Below are 20,220 nucleotides of genomic sequence, written 5' to 3'. Positions count from 1 at the left end.
CCCAAGAAGAGTCCAAGACGCTTTCCACTGCATCGCCATGCCACCCCCACTTAGACTCACAGTAGGTATTCGACATGCAGAAGGTCTCTTTCTAGAACGTCTGCCAAAGTCGACATGCAGAGCAGGGGCTTGATGTACAGGAACGAAAAACAAGGTCAAAGAAGGTTTCATTAAGACTTTATTGGCGTTTTCGTAATCGAACGTTTTAACAAACGACCCCTAGTTGAAGAACAGGTGATCACTTAAGTTCCAAAAAATTGCACTTTTTTTTGTACCATCGGCATTTGAACTGCACAACGATCACAAGACAGAGCTGAAACCGCTGCGGAAAGAATGGAGAGCAATAAATATCATTGTACTAAAAGCAAGACAGAGTAAGGTCAAGAAAGAACGGAAAAATACACTTGGTAATGCGTAATGTAGCAGGGTGAAGGTTCTCAGCTGAAGGGTGTGACAGCAGAGGTTCCATTAAGAGCACTTCAGGCTGTAACTACAGAATCTCATCTTGATCTCTAAAAACTCTTGCGCAGAATGAAAGACTGCACGTGGGTCCATTTCAATAAAAATATGAGAAAAGGTCAATGTTTAAAGAAATCAAAATTAAGCAGTGGGTTCACTGAACAGGGCAGTAAAGTGAAGTGAGTCATTCTACTTGTGTTTATAAGGAAACACCTCTTTGGCTTCCTTCTTCATTTGCACTGCAAAGATCAGTGTGACTTCCTCACTGTGTCCTTTGCAGGGCTGTATTTTAGCCAGCAAACTAGCAGTTCCTTCAACAGCACTGTGGGAATAAAGTAGACTGTAAAAGCAAAGACAGGATTACAAACTGAGCTGAAAGACTAAGTTCCTCACAGATATTTCACCCTTTATGAAGAGAATAAATAGGGACGAATTTTCGCTATTCACAGTATCGGACTTCTCACTGTTTACTGCAGCTAAGACGTGATCTAAGGGGATCTTTGGGGGTCCTCCAAGACTGTCCAGTGTGGGGTTCCCCAGAAGACTTTGCAATTAATGTCATTCCTCATTGATAACTTTAGTATCTGGGGTTATTTGAGAGCAATAGCTTGAAAGGGGGATTCCCCTCCCTGAAAAGACTGAGAACCTTTGGTATATAAATATCAACATATAAAAGGCTTGTGGGTCTTTGGCTTTCAACACTGTTTTTATCAACATGCAATTCAAATGTATAAATAAATTATTTAGGATTAGAATACATCTAGGAGCTATGCAAAATAAAGCTTTATGTCTTCATCCCAGGTAATATGTCCCATTTACACATTAGTAAAAAGATAGTCTCACATATTTCACTTTCAACAGTGAAACTGTCAACAGCTTCAGTTTTAAATGTACTCATTTACAATGGCTGCAATAACACACTTATAAGCTAAGGCACTGGGTGGGAGGAAATGGGAGCAGCTGGAGAAAACCCACAGGGACACAATGAGAACATGCAAACTCCACACCGAAGGTACCACGGGTCCAGATCGAACCTGGAACCCAAGAGCTGTGGAAGCCGCACTGAACGTTAGGCCGCTACACTATCCCACGACCAAGTAAAAATTATCGGCTTCATATTCTCATCCTTGTATTGCGTTAATGACGTCACTGTGACTGGGAAAAAGGTTTTGAGGTCTCCTAGGTCACTCAATCACTAAGTCTTACCCAAGCTCTGCCTCACTGTCTCTGCTTTGTGTTGCTGCAGGGGGGTGATCAAAGGGTTTTTATCCAACAGTACAAAAAGACAATTTTTTCCCCAACTTTCCCAGAAGCACAGTTACCCACTGGAAAGCAGATCAGATGAATGAACGGAGAGATCAACTGATGGACAGCTTGACAGAGATGGGGAGCTTGACTGTAGTGAAACAAAAAATCTGAAGTTGTTTTTATTGTACACTGGGTTTAATTTTTTTAAAATAATTTGTTTCAGGGCATTTCGGACATAAGTTCCTCTTCAGCTGTTGCGTAAGAAATGTATCGAAAATATTGTATACCTGTTGTGATTAGGTAGGCAGTTTTACCACAGCTAGGCTTAATTCCAGAAAAGCAGAGCACATTTGGCAGTGAACATGCATTCATGAAGGCACAGAGACTAATTGGTCATCTTGAACAGAGAAACACCATGAACTGGCCTTGACAGAGCATCATCACTAATTTCACTCAAGAAACATGATTCAGCTAAGGAAAAGTGAATATATATTCATACCTAAATGCAAAATTATGTCAGCATTTGAATACAGTACAAATAATTGTTTAGGCACTACAGCACCTCTACACACCCACCATATTTCCTGTTTATAAATATATATATATGTCTTGATTTTAGTATTATGTGCATGTTAATTTTTAAATTGCAACCTTGTTCACAATATATGAGTTGAAGGACGTAATATTATCCTTTCATTGTAGAATCGAACAACTAACTTCAATGCCCGTATTCGCCACTAGATGGTAGCATCGCGCTTACAATTTCTAAACTAAATGAATCTTGGGAAAAAGCAAGAGGCCGTCGTCCTGGCTTTTCAGTTAAAACTCGGGGGGGGGACTTTAAAAACTTTTCAAACTCCGCTTCTTGTGAAAACTGAAATGCCAGGACAATTGGAGCACAAGAAGAAAACTCGTTCCACTCTGACAGAATCACTGGAAGAGGCAGACGAAAGATCAGGGCTTTGGTTCTGTTGTTGTATGACGGATTTGTCCGTTCCTCCTTTCTGATGACTTTTCACTGCCTCTTCCTCCATTGTAATTTCTTTGTAGTCTTTTGGTGTTGTCTTTCATTATCTGAGAGGAGTGGTCAGGTACAAGCCGGAAGGTTCCTGTAGTTCAGGGAACACAATCTGTGCTTTCTACTGCTTTTCCTGGGAAAGGGGTGTTCTAGGGTGTGGGGTGGGCCAGGTGGGTCAGTATTCCTGTCATGTGGAAAGGGAGGACCAGTCAGTGAATCTTCTTCCACCTCCCTCTCCCGAGCTCAGGCCTCAGGGAGTTGGGGAGGGAGGCGCTACATTTCATCCTCGGATTCCAGCTCTCTCTCTGCCGTCTTCAGCAGGCCCATCTCCAGTGGGGGGGTCTGTCTCAGACGAGAGCGCGTCACCCTGAGAAGAGACAGGCAGGCGCGTCACTGAGCTGTGAGATTGCTCCACCACACACACACACATAAGACACGGAGGCGCAGAAGGACAACTCTGTGTCAGCTGTTGAGATGTAGCTGTGTTTCAGGGATGTGTCTAATTTTTTAAAAAATCATTTTTTTAGGGCTAATTGAAAAAAAAACTCAAATTCACAAAACTACCAAATCCTCAGGGGCACAGACGAGGTCAGCCCAGGGGACAAAAAAACACAAGGTCATACAAGGAAACTAAAATGTTAATTTATCTAGGATGGAGAATAGCTTCTGTGCACAAAGAGTTGTGGGTGTATGGAACAAATTTCCTAGCTACATGGTGGAAGCCCAGACTCTGGATTCTAGAAGGAACAATTGGACAGAACTTCTCTTGCCGGTTCGGCTACTAAACGAGGAAGCTGGGCTGAACGGCCTCTTCTTATTGGCCAGCTTCCTGTCGGTCTTATGATAACAGCGACACCATTAAAGACCATGAAATAAAACAAAAATCTGGAAAGAATCTGTTGGCATCCAGCACTGGTCCAGAGCAGCTCGACGTTGGACTGCTCCTCTCAGACTGGGTTACTCAACAGTTACTTCCCAGCTGGTTACTCATCTGAGTTGTCACATTCATTGCAGAATCCAGATAGAGAGCCAATACACAACTTGTTAACTGAACTGAACCGTATCACGGTGTTAGAGAAGTTCAAGAAGGTAGCTGTGTCAGCATGCGTAGGCTGTAAAGGTTTATTCCATGGTGAAAATAAACAAAAAAAGTGACATGACTGACTGACATGCCTGAAGAAAGCTCCACAGCCAAAACATTGTGTCTCTTTACTTTTCAACATGGCATAAGCCTTTACTTGTTCCTTAACAAGGTGTTAACTGTGTTCTTTGAATCCAGGTGCACAAGATCAAAGAGAGAGATCACTTTATTGGCCATATAGAATTTCTTGGAATCTTTTCACATACCCCAACTTGCTCTCCATGAGACACACAGACAGGAAGAGAAGCTTGGGGTCAGAGTGCAGGGTCAGCCATTTATACGGCTCCCCTGGAGTAGTTGGGAGTAAGGGCCTTGCTCAGGGGCCCAACGGAGTAGGATTCCTCTGCCGGCCGCAGGATACGAACCGGCAACCTTCCAGCCACAGGCGCAGATCCTTAGCCACAGAGCCACCGCACCACCCTACAATCACCCAGATGACCTACAGCCACCACCTTGGGACAATGTCGGTATCGGCAATGATGGGGTAAATTACCACAATATGACACACGCAGTGTGAAATCTCTAGCACAGCGCATGTATACACAGTGTACCTCTGCCTGTACCTTGGTGCATCTCACTGAAGGCATAAGACGCTATTTCCATGATGGTAAGTCTTTGTGAATAAAGCTGTCAACCACAGCCACAGCGACAATGAAGAAATAACCAGGCCGTCGCTCCAGGCAGGGAGGGCCCTGGATGTGAGCGGGGGGAGGGCTCACCAGCACACGGTGGAGTAGACCACAGCCACGGTGACCAGGGCGAAGGCGAAGTGCCAGCAGTAGCACATGGTGATGAACATCATGTTGTTGTGGTCCTTCAGGTCCCACTCCGCCAGCCCGCTGGGGGGGTACAGGACAAATCCGATCTGCAGGGGGGAGAGCAGATGCTCAGCGGAGCAATGCGGAGACCCGATGAGCTGGGCCACGGTTTGGAGGAGAGGATAGGGCCTCGGACTGGGGGACCGTGGGTTCAAATCCCAGGTGGGCACACTGCTGGTGCTTCAGTCAAAATACCCAATGTATAACATTCAAATTATATTATTCGATCCTTAGAGTTGTATTATTATCTCTCATTGATGTCATTATAGTAATTATCATACAAAAACAGTATACAAAAAGGCTTTACAAAAAGCTCAGTAACAGAGACAGTCTGTTGGAGAAAGACAGATGGACCTAGACGCAGACACAAATAGACACACAGACTGACAGACGCACAGCATTACAGACTGACAGAATCACAGAGTTACAGTCTGACACACACACTGATAGACATACACACAGACTGGCCAACAGACACACACAGATAGACAGAATGACAGAATTATAGACTGACAGACACTAACAGACTGGCCAACAAAAAAACACAGATAGACATTTAGAATTACAGACAGACACACAGACAAACAGACACATGAACAGACGGACACACAGACAGACATACAGACACACAGACCTGCTAGAACCAGCTCCCCTTCAGCAGACACAGGCTGACAGAATTACAGACAGTAACAGACAGACATACAGACACACAGACCTGCTAGAACCAGCTCCCCTTCAACAGACACAGGCTGAAAGAATTACAGACACTAACAGACAGACAGACAGACAGACATACAGACACACAGACCTGCTAGAACCAGCTCCCCTGCAGCAGACACAGGCTGACAGATTACACACAGACACACAGAAATTAACATACAGACGGACACACAGATAGAAACAGACACACAAGGACACACAGATCTGCCAGAACCAGCTCCCCTGCAGCAGGCACAGGCTGACAGAATTACAGACACACACACAGACAGACGGACACACAGATAGAAACCGACACACACGGACACACAGACCTGCCAGAACCAGCTCCCCTGCAGCAGACACAGGCTGACAGAATTACAGATACACACACAGACACACACAGACACACAGACCTGCCAGAACCAGCTCCCCTGCAGCAGACACAAGCTGACAGAATTACAGACAGACACACACAGACACACAGACCTGCCAGAACCAGCTCCCATGCAGTAGACACAGGCTGACAGAATTACACACAAACAGAAACTGGCATACAGACACACACACAGACAGACGGACACACAGATAGAAACAGACACACAAGGACACACAGACCTGCCAGAACCAGCTCCCCTGCAGCAGACACAGGCTGGCACGCAGCAGCTCCAGCAGGATGTTTCCCCGCTGGAAGACTTCCAGGAAGGTGGTAAGAGCCCCCCCAAAGATGGCATAGAGCAGCAGCTGGTGGACGTGCACGTCCAGCATGTCCCGGCCGTGCAGGTGGTACAGGAACAGGAACCCTGGCAGAGGAGGGAGAGGGCGTGAGGAACAGAGAGACACAGGATTCTCCTCTGAGAACGCCAAGCAGTTTCATGACCCATGGTAAGTGTTTTACTTAGAATGAAAGAAAATCAACCTAATCTAATCAGCAATCTAATACAAACCCAGCACAACTCCTGTCCCCACACTACTTCTCTGTACAATATCTCCCAAACCCTCTCTCTCTCACAACCCAACAATCTGAAATTGCCATCACTCAGCACAGAACACCCAGGACAGCAGAGTCCCCTTGAGAGACCTGACTGTGCATTTCAGTATTTGAGAGATGTGTGGATCAGAGGAGAGGGGGAAAGCACTGTAAATCAGCCCGTAGTCTATATAAAACCTGTATAATATCCGTGCAACGTTTGTGATCTGGCCCTTTTGATTTTAGTAAATAGGTACCATACTGTACAGTACCTGTTGTTCTTTGCACTGCTCTGATTGCACGGCTATAATGCAACTAGTGTTAATCTGCCTGACCGTGAGTGTTGAGCCAATGAAGCACAGTGTTACGGACAGGCTCTGTTATGTTAGACCCTACGTGAAGCGGTAAGAGCTGAAGGAGACAGGAGGCGGAGTACGGGAAGACACACAGGGGTTTAATGGTGCAGTAAAGTAACAGTGACAATCTGTGAGACGGTGAATAGTCAGGGCACAGTCCATGAGTCCATCAACCGTGGATCCATCCTGGGACGCAACGAGGTTAAAATCCCTGGGAAGGGGGAAAACACGAACAAACGGAAAATATGGAGATCCTGGGATGACGGGGCGAGGTCCTCCAGACCCCGGGCTCAGAACACAGGAGATGTTGGGGATGAGGCCTATGCTCTCAGGAGACAGACAAAGGGTATCCTGGTGCTAGCCAGGCCTCGTGACATCCATACTCTAATGCTGAGCCATGAGCACTGGAGGTGCTGGCCTTAAATAGGGGGAGACACAACAGGGCACACCTGGAACACATACAAACAATCACAGGGAACCATTCACATGAGTAAAATGGAGCGCCCTCTAGGGGAGGATGTCAACTGTAACACACAGAACTGGATTGACCTGAGACAGAGACAGCCCCAGAGGAAGAGCGAGGAAGAGGAAGGCAGCGCAGGTACCCTCGGTGAAGAAGGCGATGCCGAGCAGCAGGCGGTCGAAGGCGAGGGGAGCAGCCCCAGTCGTGTGGATGGTGAGAGAGACGGCCCCCGCCAGGCCGAAGAACAGGTACATGGTGGCGTGCTGCCAGTTCATCAGTCGATCCCAGTGCTGCCCCACGTAGTCGTACAGCCGCAGCTGGGGTCCGTCTGACACAAACTGCTCCGCCAGCATACCTGCCAACACAGCACACACGTCAAGGGCTCACACTGCACAGCTCACACCACACTCTCATCTCACAGACTCACACTGCACAGCTCACACCACACTCTCATCTCACAGACTCACACTGCACAGCTCACACCACACTCTCTTCTCACAGGCTAACACTGCACAGCTCACACCCCACTCTCTTCTCACAGACGCACGCTGAGCTCACACCACACTCTCACCTCACAGACTCACATTACAGAGCTCACACCACACTCTCACCTCACAGACTCACACTGCACAGTTCACATAACACTCTCATCTCATCTCACAGACTCACACTGCACAGCTCACACCACACTCTCATCTCACAGACTCACACTGCACAGCTCACACCACACTCTCATCTCACAGACTCACACTGCACAGCTCACAACACACTCTCATCTCACAGACTCACACTGCACAGCTCACACCACACTCTCACAGACTCACACTGCACAGGTCACACCACACTCTCACCTCATCTCACAGACACACACTGCAGAGCTCCCACCACACTCTCACTTCATCTCACAGACTCACACAGCACAGCTCACACCACACTCTCATCTCACAGACTCACACTGCACAGCTCACACCACACTCTCACCTCATCTCACAGACACACACTGCACAGCTCACACCACACTCTCACCTCATCTCACAGACTCACACTGCACAGCTCACACCACACTCTCACTTCATCTCACAGACTCACACTGCACAGCTCACACCACACTCTCACTTCATCTCACAGACTCACACTGCACAGCTCACACCACACTCTCACCTCATCTCACAGACTCACACTGCACAGCTCACACCACACTCTCTTCTCACAGGCTAACACTGCACAGCTCACACCCCACTCTCTTCTCACAGACGCACGCTGAGCTCACACCACACTCTCACCTCACAGACTCACATTACAGAGCTCACACCACACTCTCACCTCACAGACTCACACTGCACAGTTCACATAACACTCTCATCTCATCTCACAGACTCACACTGCACAGCTCACACCACACTCTCACCTCATCTCACAGACTCACACTGCACAGCTCACACCACACTCTCACCTCACAGACTCACACTGCACAGCTCACACCACACTCTCACCTCACAAACTCACACTGCAGAGCTCACACCATACTCTCACCTCACAGACTCACATTACAGAGCTCACACCACACTCTCACCTCATCTCACAGACTCACACTGCACAGCTCACACCACACTCTCATCTCACAGACTCACACTGCAGAGCTCACACCACACTCTCACCTCACAGACTCACACTGCACAGCTCACAACACACTCTCACCTCACAGACTCACACTGCAGAGCTCACACCACACTCTCACCTCACAGACTCAAACCACACTCTCATCTCATCTCACAGACTCACACTGCAAAGCTCACACCACACTCTCACCTCACAGACTCAAACCACACTCTCATCTCACCTCACAGACTCACACTGCAGAGCTCACACCACACTCTCACTTCATCTCACAGACTCACACTGCAGAGCTCACGCCACACTCTCACCTCACAGACTCACACTGCACAGCTCACACCACACTCTCACCTCATCTCACAGACTCACACTGCACAGCTCACACCACACTCTCACCTCATCTCACAGACTCACACTGTACAGCTCACACCACACTCTCACCTCACAGACTCACACTGCACAGCTCACACCACACTCTCACCTCATCTCACAGACACACACTGCACAGCTCACACCACACTCTTACCTCATCTCACAGACTCACACTGCACAGCTCACACCACACTTTCACCTCATCTCACAGACTCACACTGTACAGCTCACACCACACTCTGACCTCACAGACTCACACTGCAGAGCTCACAGCAGAGCTGCCGCAGGGTCACATTCAGACATGCACATCTTAAAAATAGGACGTCACCTCATTGTTTTGCCAAAAAGTAAATTATGTCAATCAATGTTTTGTTTATGTTCTTTCCAGAGTCACTGGATTTTACAAAGCCCCATTTCCCCTACTGAAATAAACATTATCATGAAGCTACCGAGACAAGGACATCAGCCTGGGACAAACAGGAGACAACTGCTACAAACGCAATCAAAAAGGAGAATGAGCCAGCTGCACAGAACCAGAACTGTTGTACAGCTATCTGTGCCACATTGACAGTGCTTTAAATGGACTGGCAGTAGGCAAGGCAACTACGATCATTTCTGGAGAGGAATCAGTATCTTCATTTTGGATTTCTTTGTTAAAAGAAAAACTGCAAAACCCATAAGATTGAACAAACAAAAGACATTGATGTAAATTCTGGTCCCGTATTGTGGTATTTATTTTCAATACAGCCTGATGCTGGCCCAGTGTTATTCGGAGGCCCCTGTGGCCCCTGGGACTCACCAATCAGGGAAAAGGCCAGGATGACAGCCGCCTCAATGACCTCCAGGCGGCGCTGCACGGCCCTGCTGGCCAGGGGCACTGTGCTCTTGTTGCGTCTGGTAGCGTGCCAGAGCGAGGACTTCACTGTCCACCACAGCCCTGCTATCAGGAAGAAGCTGCCAGGCAAGGCGTGACCCTTGAAGTTGCCCATCGCGGCTCACGGCACCTGGAACGAAGACAAGGGGGTCACCCCACTCTGTACACCCCGCTGACTGCAGCAGGGCAGCCACACGGCCCACACAGCGGGTGCAGTCCGCTCACGAAGCACATAGTGATGCGTTCACATTTACACACAGAGAGCAGCAGCAGGCTGCATTTGCTTTCTGCCTGTCTGCACAGGGACCCCAGAGCAGGAGCAAACTGTACAAACTGCAATTTCTCGGTGCCCATTACTGCATGGTGACCTCTGGTATCTGAACACTTCATTTTGGGGTTGAGGGTGGCACAGTTCACACAGTGCTGAGGCCCTGGGTTCAATTACAGTCCTGGGGTGCTATCTGTATGTATATTCTCCCTGTGCTCAATTGGGTTTAATCCAGGTGCTCAGGTTTCCTCTCACAGTCCAAAGACATACTGGTAGGTCAATTGACTTCTGGGAAAATTGGCCCCCGATGTGAGCGAGTGTGCGCGTTTGTGTCTGTGTGTGCCTTGTGATGGACTGGCATCCCTTCCAGGGTGTACCCTGCCTGGCACTCGCTGCTTGCCGGGATAAGCTCTGGCTCCCCTGCAACCCTGAATTTTAAAACACAGTTAGAAAATGGATGGATAGATTTTGGAACTACCGCCTGCCACAACGCCATTCATCCAAGGCCTCGACAGACTCACACACTATTGCAGCTCGTAGCAGATTCCCAGCCCTGGTCCTGCAGTCCCACACCCCTGAGCACTCAGTGAAATCACTGAACCCTTAATAGACTTAACTGGTCTCTTTAATTGTTTTCAGTAGCTCCTGAACACTAAGACGTAAGTACGCAGACGTCAAGAAGAATGTACAGAGGCGAGGGGGATAGACAGAAGGACCTGTCTACCCCACTTTCTCTCCCTCTCCTCCTCGTTTTTTAATAGATCTCTTTTGATCCCATTGTGGTGTCCCTCAATCTTTCAAGCGCTGCGTGCATCCCATTAATAATGAGCGGACAAATGAGGACAGAAAAGCTTGCATAATCAGGGCCACCGAGCTTTCTCTTCTGCAGGTGCACAGATATGGCACGAGTCCAGGGAGGCCGGAACAGCACAAAGGAAAGGTGAAACACACGGAGCAGCCATGATCAAGGCAGAGGAGAAGGTCACCCTGACGATCACAGGGCGGAGGTGATTCTCGGCCCCATGGTGCAGCAAGGACTCGGAGGTGAGGAAAACTTCTGTGCATACAGAAGCTCACAGACTGTCACCGCCGTTCCCCCTTACACAGAGGGCAGGCGCAGAACGAACAGCGGTCGAGATATATCCGGTCGATGGAGGGTAGCTCGGTCCCAGTGATTTTCTGCACGGACCTCACAACCCTCTGTATGGCTTTTCTGTCCTGTACTGTGGCTCCACCGTACCACATCGTAATACCACCAGACATAATAGTTACACAGCACCTCTGTGCTGGAGCTGGAACAATGTAGTCAAATTGGAGTAGGTTCAGTTTTATTAAAAAAAACAGTGCAGAGCACTAGACTCCCATTTCTCCCTTCAGACACCACTGTTGTCACCTTAAGCAAGGTAATTCACCACGATTGCTGCAGTTCACAGTGCTGTATGACAAAGACACAGGTAGGACAGTGTTAATTTCCAGAGGGGAGTGCCATACTCCCAGTCCACTAAGAAGACTGGGATATGCTGTGAGCTGATGGAGCTGCCAGACTCAAGTGTGGACTGCCATTTAATCTGCAGGGACTCTGCAGAATTAAAAAGCTGTTTGATGATTCTGACTTCCCTGGGCAAGCCTGTTACCCAGCCAGCTGCTAAGTGCTGCCAGCGACACATCTGGTTCCACATCTGGAGGTGCCAACCCTGTTGCTTCCTCTCCCTGGCATCACGCTGCCAGCAGTTTCTACTGATAATCCTAGTCTGTGACCTGAGGATACACTCCTCATCCATAAACTGAAGATCGAAGGAATACAACACTCAGGCTCCCTCTGGACATGGTCCGTCACCTTTTAGGTCATGTAGCTCCTGATAACAACCACCCTTCACACAGAATAACGAAGAGTCACTGAGAGTGACCTCCTCAAAAATCAAAGTGAAATGAGTTTCCTTCACCAAATGCCACTGATTGGTTTTTCAGTCAATATCCTGTTTAAAAAACAACTGAGCATACATTTGACATGGAGACAAACACCGCAGTCAGAGCACTCCAAGACCAGGCAAGAACTTAAAGGGGCAGCAATTCAGATGGTTACACAAAGAATTGGGTGAATTCACTGGCCCGCAGACAATTATTTTGCCTTTTACACTCTTTAATGTATATAAAATACATAGGTGCCCCAATATTTATGGTCACTAATGGACTTAGACAAAAGTATGTTTGTGTTCCACTAGGATCAAATGTATGTGTGGAATTACTCAAAATTAGAATGTACTTGTGCTTTTCTTTCATATTAAGCTCATGAACACAAATGCAAACACTTAACTGTAAAGCAACAATAACTATTTTGACTTTGCTGCCCCTGTACTTCTGGAGGGGACTGTATTGCTGTCCTGTCTCTGTCCTACCCAGTCCACCTCGCTCTCTCACTCTCCCTCCTCTGGGCACACCACTAGTATTTGGCTTAATAATTAACCCCCCACCTCCAGCAGGGGGCCAGGCAGAGCTTGGTACTGCTGTCTCCCACTTTCACTCTGATATCCTTGGCACAGCCTGGTTTATCGGTCAAAGGCTTGTCCAGCCTCATTCGCAATCTGCTAGGTGCCCAGTACTGCACACTAAAAGTTAAAAAGCACCTCCACATTTCAGGTGGTGCTCTTGTGACCTCTTCACAATACAGCCACTGGTGGCATTTCCAAATTGCACAGACAGCACTCAAGTGTTAAAAACAGGCTCTTCCAGCTCTCTTAATTCCAGATCTCCTCCATGAACTCTCAGGATTCGTCTGTTGATTCTGTCATTGAAAATATCTTCCGCCTAATATCGTCCGCCTAAGACCTTCACCTTGACCAAAAGGATATGTAGAATTTTTGAGATTCTGGGCAAGATTTAGAATTTAATACAGAGCACAGGTACAGGTCACAGAAAATCCACATCACAAAATTGTTTTACTGTGACAGAACTGTATCACAGCAGTGTCTCTGTATTTTCCATTATGAAGGATTAGTTCACAAATGCTTACTGTGTAATTGTGTACACTCTGCAACACAACACAGTGCGTTGCATCATCCTGCACTTCCAGTCCCAAGTCTTGACCCAAAAGCTACCTTTTGTGGTTGGTTAAAAGGTTATAAATTTAAAGAGAAACACATATTGTTGCTTAAGTCATTAAATGTGACACTTTGTTCCACAGTTGGGCGCACACAGACGAGCTCGTGTTTGTGAGCACTTCCCATGGACTCTCATTCCAATGTTTACTGTACTCCCACCACGTCAAAATCCGCACAGCATGAACGCAGGCCAGAGGATGTACCAACATGTCATCTGTTGGTGATCTTTGTGATGACATTTCCTCAGAATTTGTCACCACAATGGTCCGTAATACAGCACCTAAATACGCACACTGCTCCAACATGGCCCTAGATAAATGTGACTAGAAAGGAAATATTAATACTGGTTTTATTGCAGTTGGGTTACAAAGTTCTTGTTCTTTTATGATACTCCTGCCCTTAATGACCCCATCGTTTCCAAAGCAGGGTGCAGGACTTTGTTAGTTATCAGCAAGGTAGTGAAGAGGACACACCAGGGCTCAGAGCCAGGCAGAGCAGGGCTGCAGGCTCAGTACTGTCCAGGAGTGTTGACAGGAAGGCCTGCAGATCTCTGGGAGTCCTTGTAACACTGTCAATGACTGTGGACGTCCAGTATTTTAGCCACACTCTCAGTCAAGGTTCAACTTTTGCAGAATTCCTGTCCAGCCTGTGTTTTCTGCATGAAAATACCTCAAGGGTTTCTGTCCAGGATCAGTCCAAAGAGGTTGTGGAGGTCACTGTGGAAGTTGTAAAAGTAAAATTGTTGTGTTCCATACAGGAATGTGATTTGGTATTGTTTGCTGTCTTTGTGCAACTGATATCCCATGATGCTGATTGTTCAGTTCTACAATTTCAGGGTCTGAGCAGCAACACAAGCCTCCTAGGGGACTGACTACGATAACCTGCCATGCCAGAAAATTAATGTCTTCAGCTGTACAAGAAGCAGAGGAATTCCTTTTCCTCTGTTAACTGCTAAGTTGAGCACGTCCTCAAATTCAGAGTCTGTATGAGTATCCTTAGTGAGATTCCTTCCCTGGTATTGGGGCAGTGCAGTCCATATGGCTGAGGTGAAATCCCCTGTCCTTTACCTACAGCACAGACCAGGATGCACAGCACAAAGCCCCTCAGGTCGCCATAGAGACAGAACACATGTGCCTGTGTTGTGAAGTCAGAGCTGCTTCGTACTGGAGAGGGGGGAGGGCGTCTGAAGAGAGAGGAATGAGGGCTCTTCTCCAGGGCAGCTGCCACACAGTCGCACTACAGCACATCCTCATCCATCCTTAGGCATCATACATGAGCCCTTGCTGTCAGAATGCCACTTCGATACGAAACGGCAGCCTTTTTTACTGTTAGCCTCAAATGAGTCAGGGAAAAATCTAGCAGTGATGCATTGAGGAACTCAACCCCAAAACGATGGGGCAAATACCATTGTCACTGTGCAGTTGATTCTGCTTTCTGAAACAGGTGTCTGGAAAGTCAATAGGTATGATTTTCACTAACATCCTGTATCTTAACAGAGATGTTATTCGAGCGCATTTAAAACAAAGCGTTCCATCAGCACTTACTGTACATTGTGATAGGTATTCTGTTGAACTGGGATCTGCCAGGCATGGATAGTGGGTGTCTTGAATGGAGTAATCCCAATTACTCCCAATTATTCCTAAATATGGTCTGGCAGTTAAACGAAGTTTAAATTAGACAGGGACAGACTTCCAGCATCAATTCACGTAAAACACAGAGAACAAGGCGAAGAAGAGAAGCAATCACAGAGGACTAAATGAAGCAAAATCGCAGTTAAGAACAAAAGGTTTTAGAAGATGGCAACCTCAAAGGTTTCAGCCACAGTGAAACACATCCTGGATGGCTACATACTAATCTAAATCATGCAGAAAGCGATTATCTTTAATAATTCACACAACAAGATCAGGTTACCCCTTTAAGATTATGATGGCCCAAGAAAGGAATAGTATTGTGATTATTTTAACTGTATTAGCAACAGTCAGGGGCCATTGTACTGTACTGTATGAAAATGTAATACTAAGTGCAAGTGTAATAAATATGGCTATTGTATTGTATGCTTCTCAAGTTCGTAACACACCATGGGCTGTTAAAGCATGCTATAACAGTCCATAACAGCCACAGCGGTCAACCTTTTGAACTAGCAGGCAAAAGGAACATCTGTACAATCTGTACAAGGACAAAGCAACAGGCACAGCTCTGGGTTGCCATGGGCACCTCTCAGAATCCAGGCCTTATTGTGAGATTTCTGCCTAATGTGCTGCAAGACCGGTGTTTGAGATAAAAACACCTTTGATGCCAACGAATGATAGGAGGGCTAAACGAGTCTGTCCTTACTCATTATTAAGACCATGCATAAGATGACAGACTGTAAAAAGACTGCTTTGTGAATCTTACCGGCCACCGGAGCACATGTTGGGCCAACATACTACTAGACAGAGAATAAAAATTACCAGGCTCACCATTATAAACAAGGGCCCAATCAAGGACATTGTCATATGTTTTGTGTTTTAATGTGTTTACATTGTAATGTGCATTGCTATCACTTTTACCCCACTACTATGAAGATGACGACACTGACAATGTGATTTGTGAAATGTGAAAAGCGTTTAAAAAAGCAGAAATCAGAAAATCGCCTTCTCGGTTTTTCGATCTGCTGTACGTCTTCCTATTTGAACAGGTGTGGATATGCAAACCACAGAAAAGGACAACAATCGTACGATGGATAGTTCTCTAAAGCGCAACATTATTGCTAAGGCATCGTTTAAAAAAAGTTATTTGACAGTAGGCAGTGAACGCATTAATAAAGATATACTTTTATAATTATGTGTGACTTCCCAAAAGTAGACAATTCGACAGGATCATTGTCGAATTTGTTCTCTCACGTAACGCACGTACATCGTATATTCTGACGGTTAATGACTTACATGAGGATGATGATTATCATCATCATAACAATAACGGTGATGCTGGTTCACATTACTGCCTAGATCACAGCAGTACTGCGGATCCTTGTGTGTTACATGTATGTGCAGTGTGGTTTGAACAAGCTGCTCCGAGCTAGAGCCAAACCCGACTTCAGGCTCTTAACCCGGTGTGCTGTAGCGCACGGCGGCCGCTTTCCAGCCGCAGGCAAGAATCCACACAAACCTGCAGTATACAAGCTCGATAAAACAAACGCCAAACAAACTCTCTCCTCTCAAATTACATGCTTTGTTCTGGTATTAATAGCTTTAAATGATTTTTACAGAGCCGTAAAGTTTATTGGGTCTTAAGGTCAGTCATTTTATTGAAAGTGTGGAAAGGTCTGAACTTCCCTGCGCGTTTATAAAACCGCTCAACGATCGATTCTTTGACTTTATCACCCAAAGCTGAAGCCGAACGAAATGAACAGCCTCTGGATTGTCTATGCGAGAGGTGCATCTTACAAAAAACGTATCCGCCAGCAATACTCCTTAACAACTGGAAAAAAAAATCTTTGATCGTTGATTCTCCTCCATTTCAAAGCATGCTACCATACAAGACAAGTTGCAGACCCTTAACGTGATGTATTTATCGTGATTTATTTGACATCTATATGTTGTACAGTAGATGACCCATCAGTTATTATTGCTGTTAACCTGATGTTAATATCGCCTCGGGCCACTAAAATCTCGTTTTCCAAGCACTTTAACAGACAGCAACGGGTCGAAGTATTTACAGTACAGTGGCTGGGTATACAGAATGTTTACACGCCGTTAGTTTTTCCAGACGTTTTCTTGTTTAATTGGTATAATCGGCTACACTATTAAATAGCCCTTATGAAAATAACGTATAGCTTTCATATAGAAATGTACCAATTCCCTACATAAACCTAAGACCTGGAGTTTTTCTGTAAAACTCCAGTTATTTTCCATAACGGAAACTATAGACAGAGGCTGGATAGAGATGATTTTGCTCTTCTTTAAAATCCGAGCCAAACCTTTTCCCAGGTAACAATACATTATCAACTCAATTCGGGTTTGTACATGAAATTGCGATTTATAGTATTATAATAATTAAATTACAATAATCTGTTTACCTTTTCGGTCCTTCGGTGACGCACCGAAACCCTCTCTTCTCTTCGGAAGATAAACAGATGATTTCTTTCTTCAAACACAGCTTTGAGCTCTTCAGGGCGAGAACTTCTCTCTTGCTACTAGCATCCTCTCAAACTTCTAAGACCGATGTCCTGTGGTTCCCGCAGCAAAACCTTACCAAAGCTGGCCTCTGGTTCTCCCTTTGGAGCGAAATGAATTAAATCAATTGAGAGCCAATTCTAAGGAGGGTTCATTTACAGTGTATCAAAGGTGCGCCTAACTGCTACTACTGCACGAAATCTTTTGTAACAAGTCTTCTGTCCCTAAGGAGTTTTTTTTTGTTCTTTTTTTTAACTAGTCCATCCTACGGGCACCGCGATTGGAGAAGGAGCGCAGAAAGATGTCACTGAGTGGAGCTGTGATTCGTTGAGACCCTCGCCTGTCAGCTCTATGGGCCCGATTCCACGTGTGCAGTTTTGCTCCGCCTGTCGGCCGGTCGAGGGACTGTCAGTGTTTATTCAGACTTGCGGATGGGGAGGGAGCGCCGCAGACCCGCTACTTCAATACGGTTTATTTACTGGGTGAAGGAAGTCCGGAATCCTGTCAAGGGCTTTTGAAGGCGCTGTGTAAAAATACATATCGACTTTGTGCCTCTGAGCCGTCCTTGTTTCATTTTCTTTTATATCCAAAAACAAAGCCCTTACACATTTTAAAATTCTGGTTTTGTGATAGTATCTATGGTTTAGAATGATCTAATAATTGGATATTTTAATATAATGTTTCATATAATCATGGGGTACTTTAATATAAGCTACAGGCAACGGCATTTTATGGGACCTAATTTACATATTTTCTTTACATTTTTCCGAAGCAGCAAAAAAAAATGTTAGACGAGCCACATGTCATTATCACGTTTTGTGTTTTCTAGTTACACAGTTGCGTGACTCTGTTGTAGAGGTTGTGTAATGATGAACTTTGGGAGATATGTTTCCGTCTGATGTTAAATCTCTCTATGTGAGTTGTGTACTCATTAGCACATATTCCCCAGTGGCTCGGTAGAGGTGTCAAATGATTCTGCCGCGGATTATACAGTACGTGAATTACCCTCTTCGGGAGGTAGGCTGTACTTTTTGGAAATTAGTGTTTTGATTTCCTCTCCCTGGATATGTTTATGAGCAAGGGCTGATATTATAAGTAGAGTACATTTTTGTAAAAATTTTGTGCCTTTCCCTCTGCTTTTTCAGCGCGGGATTAATATCTAGTTGTCCCTTTGCGGCCGGGATGGTGACGCAAATTAAAACTTTGTCCTGTCGTGTCTGCCTCAGTGCGCGTTTAAAATGGGTTATTTACTTAGAAAATGTGTTTGTTTTTCAGGGGTGGGTGTGACCCGCAATCCTATTTGACGTTAATGTGTCTCTTACGATTTTTTAGGGAAAGGGTTTCCCCCGAATTCCAGATCCCAGGATGTGAGAGAGGGAGGGACGGGTTTCAAACTTCCCTACGTGCAGTAAGTCACGGCGATTCTCAAAGCCGACGTCTCCTGAACCGCCGGAGCCAGACAGAAACTCCCTGCGCACTCAAGGAGAGGAGACAGTCCGCCTCCAACGTGAACAGCTGTGTGTACAGTAGTTTCCCTGCTGACCCAGTCTCACCTTCACTTGCATGTGCTGCCGGCGGTTTTATCGTCTCTTTATGTAACGCGAAGCCTGGTGACGCTCTCAGATCGTACCTATAACTAATTTAGTGCAGATTTAGCTGTAGGGTTCATTGTGGATATTCCGGTAAAACACACTCAGCGTTAAAAATACTATTTTTTTTCTGTCAACAATAAAATCAAACGAACTCATTTTGTGATCAGAAATGACCAGTAAGAGAATTCGTATTACAATCGAAATGCTTATTTGTACATTCGGTCATAATATAGCTATGTATGGAATATACAACGGGATACATTGTACTGTACAATAAGAAGGTCAAGGAATTTCACTACATTCCCAGATATTTTAGTAAATACATGAATATGTTCTTTCTGCAAATGTTGGCTCGCTTTAAACATTTTCTTAACAGAAACCAGTTCTTCGATTTTTGAAGTTTTTACTATAACTTACGTACTGCATTAAGACTACAGGGCTAACATTTTTGGATTCTGCCACTTTTATTGTGTGACACAACAAGACTAATGACGTCTTCTGTGGCTCGAGGCTCCTACAAAAGCACCAGGCGCTGTTCTCTGTCGTGCCAGTGACGCAATTAGTGCTAGAGAAGCTTTATGACGTCCCAGATTGCAGTGGAGAACGCAGTTACTGGATTCTTCAATATGGGACGAGCACAGCAACACTCATCCTCCTATTTTTTTAAGACAGCTGTGGCCTTTTGTTGGACATTCATTCAGACATAATGTAAAGAATACAGAAATAAAGCCAGTAATAGCCAGCACGTCTCAAAAGAGAGAGGCTGCCGTAATGTTTACAGCCAGCCTAGGGGGCGCGCGCATGTGATGCGATCAATTTTTCGTTCTCTATCTCTCCCCTCTTTGTGTCGTGCATTCTCACGACGTAAAATCGTTGGCCGCTCGATGACAGCAGCAGACGGGCAGCCCATTAAGCAAACTAATCCATACTGTCCTCTGCCGCTTTTCAACAAGAGGATACCAGCGTCACAAGGTCACCTCACCGTGTCCACGCAGAGAGCAGCACAGGCCTCCACTGAACTTCACAGTGGCTGACGCTTTGTGCTGTACCGAAGCCCGTCTTTGACAGGAAAGACAAGA

General features: G+C 46.0%; 1 protein-coding gene across 1 annotated transcript; it reads right to left on the bottom strand.

Moving 5' to 3' along the window:
* Positions 1-160: 160 nt before the first annotated feature.
* Positions 161-17,774, bottom strand: tmem45a (transmembrane protein 45a). The gene is made up of 6 exons (XM_088913556.1): positions 17,453-17,774; positions 9,955-10,159; positions 7,312-7,524; positions 5,999-6,183; positions 4,586-4,731; positions 161-3,092 (listed from the first exon to the last, which is right to left on the bottom strand). The coding sequence occupies exons 2-6, from the start codon at positions 10,142-10,144 to the stop codon at positions 2,999-3,001; spliced, it is 828 nt and encodes a 275-aa protein (XP_088769682.1). The 5' UTR covers positions 10,145-10,159; positions 17,453-17,774; the 3' UTR covers positions 161-2,998.
* Positions 17,775-20,220: the final 2,446 nt, after the last annotated feature.

This window comes from Atractosteus spatula, chromosome 4 (assembly GCF_055471065.1).
Source record: "Atractosteus spatula isolate fAtrSpa1 chromosome 4, fAtrSpa1.hap1, whole genome shotgun sequence".
In the NCBI taxonomy this organism is placed as follows: Eukaryota; Metazoa; Chordata; class Actinopteri; order Semionotiformes; family Lepisosteidae; genus Atractosteus; species Atractosteus spatula.
The sequence above is the reverse complement of the archived record's forward strand: the minus strand, read 5'-3'. Positions and strand labels throughout refer to the sequence as shown.

What these genes read in the sequence shown, in the direction of transcription:
- tmem45a (XM_088913556.1), bottom strand. Translation starts at nt 10,144, where the DNA reads ATGGGCAACTTCAAGGGTCACGCCTTGCCTGGCAGCTTCTTCCTGATA. An exon ending in CCTGGCCTTTTCCCTGATTG is followed by an intron (nt 7,525 to 9,954) that starts GTGAGTCCCAGG and finishes CTGTGTTGGCAG; the next exon opens with GTATGCTGGCGGAGCAGTTT. An exon ending in AGGGGAGCTGGTTCTGGCAG is followed by an intron (nt 4,732 to 5,998) that starts GTCTGTGTGTCC and finishes TCCCCCCTGCAG; the next exon opens with ATCGGATTTGTCCTGTACCC.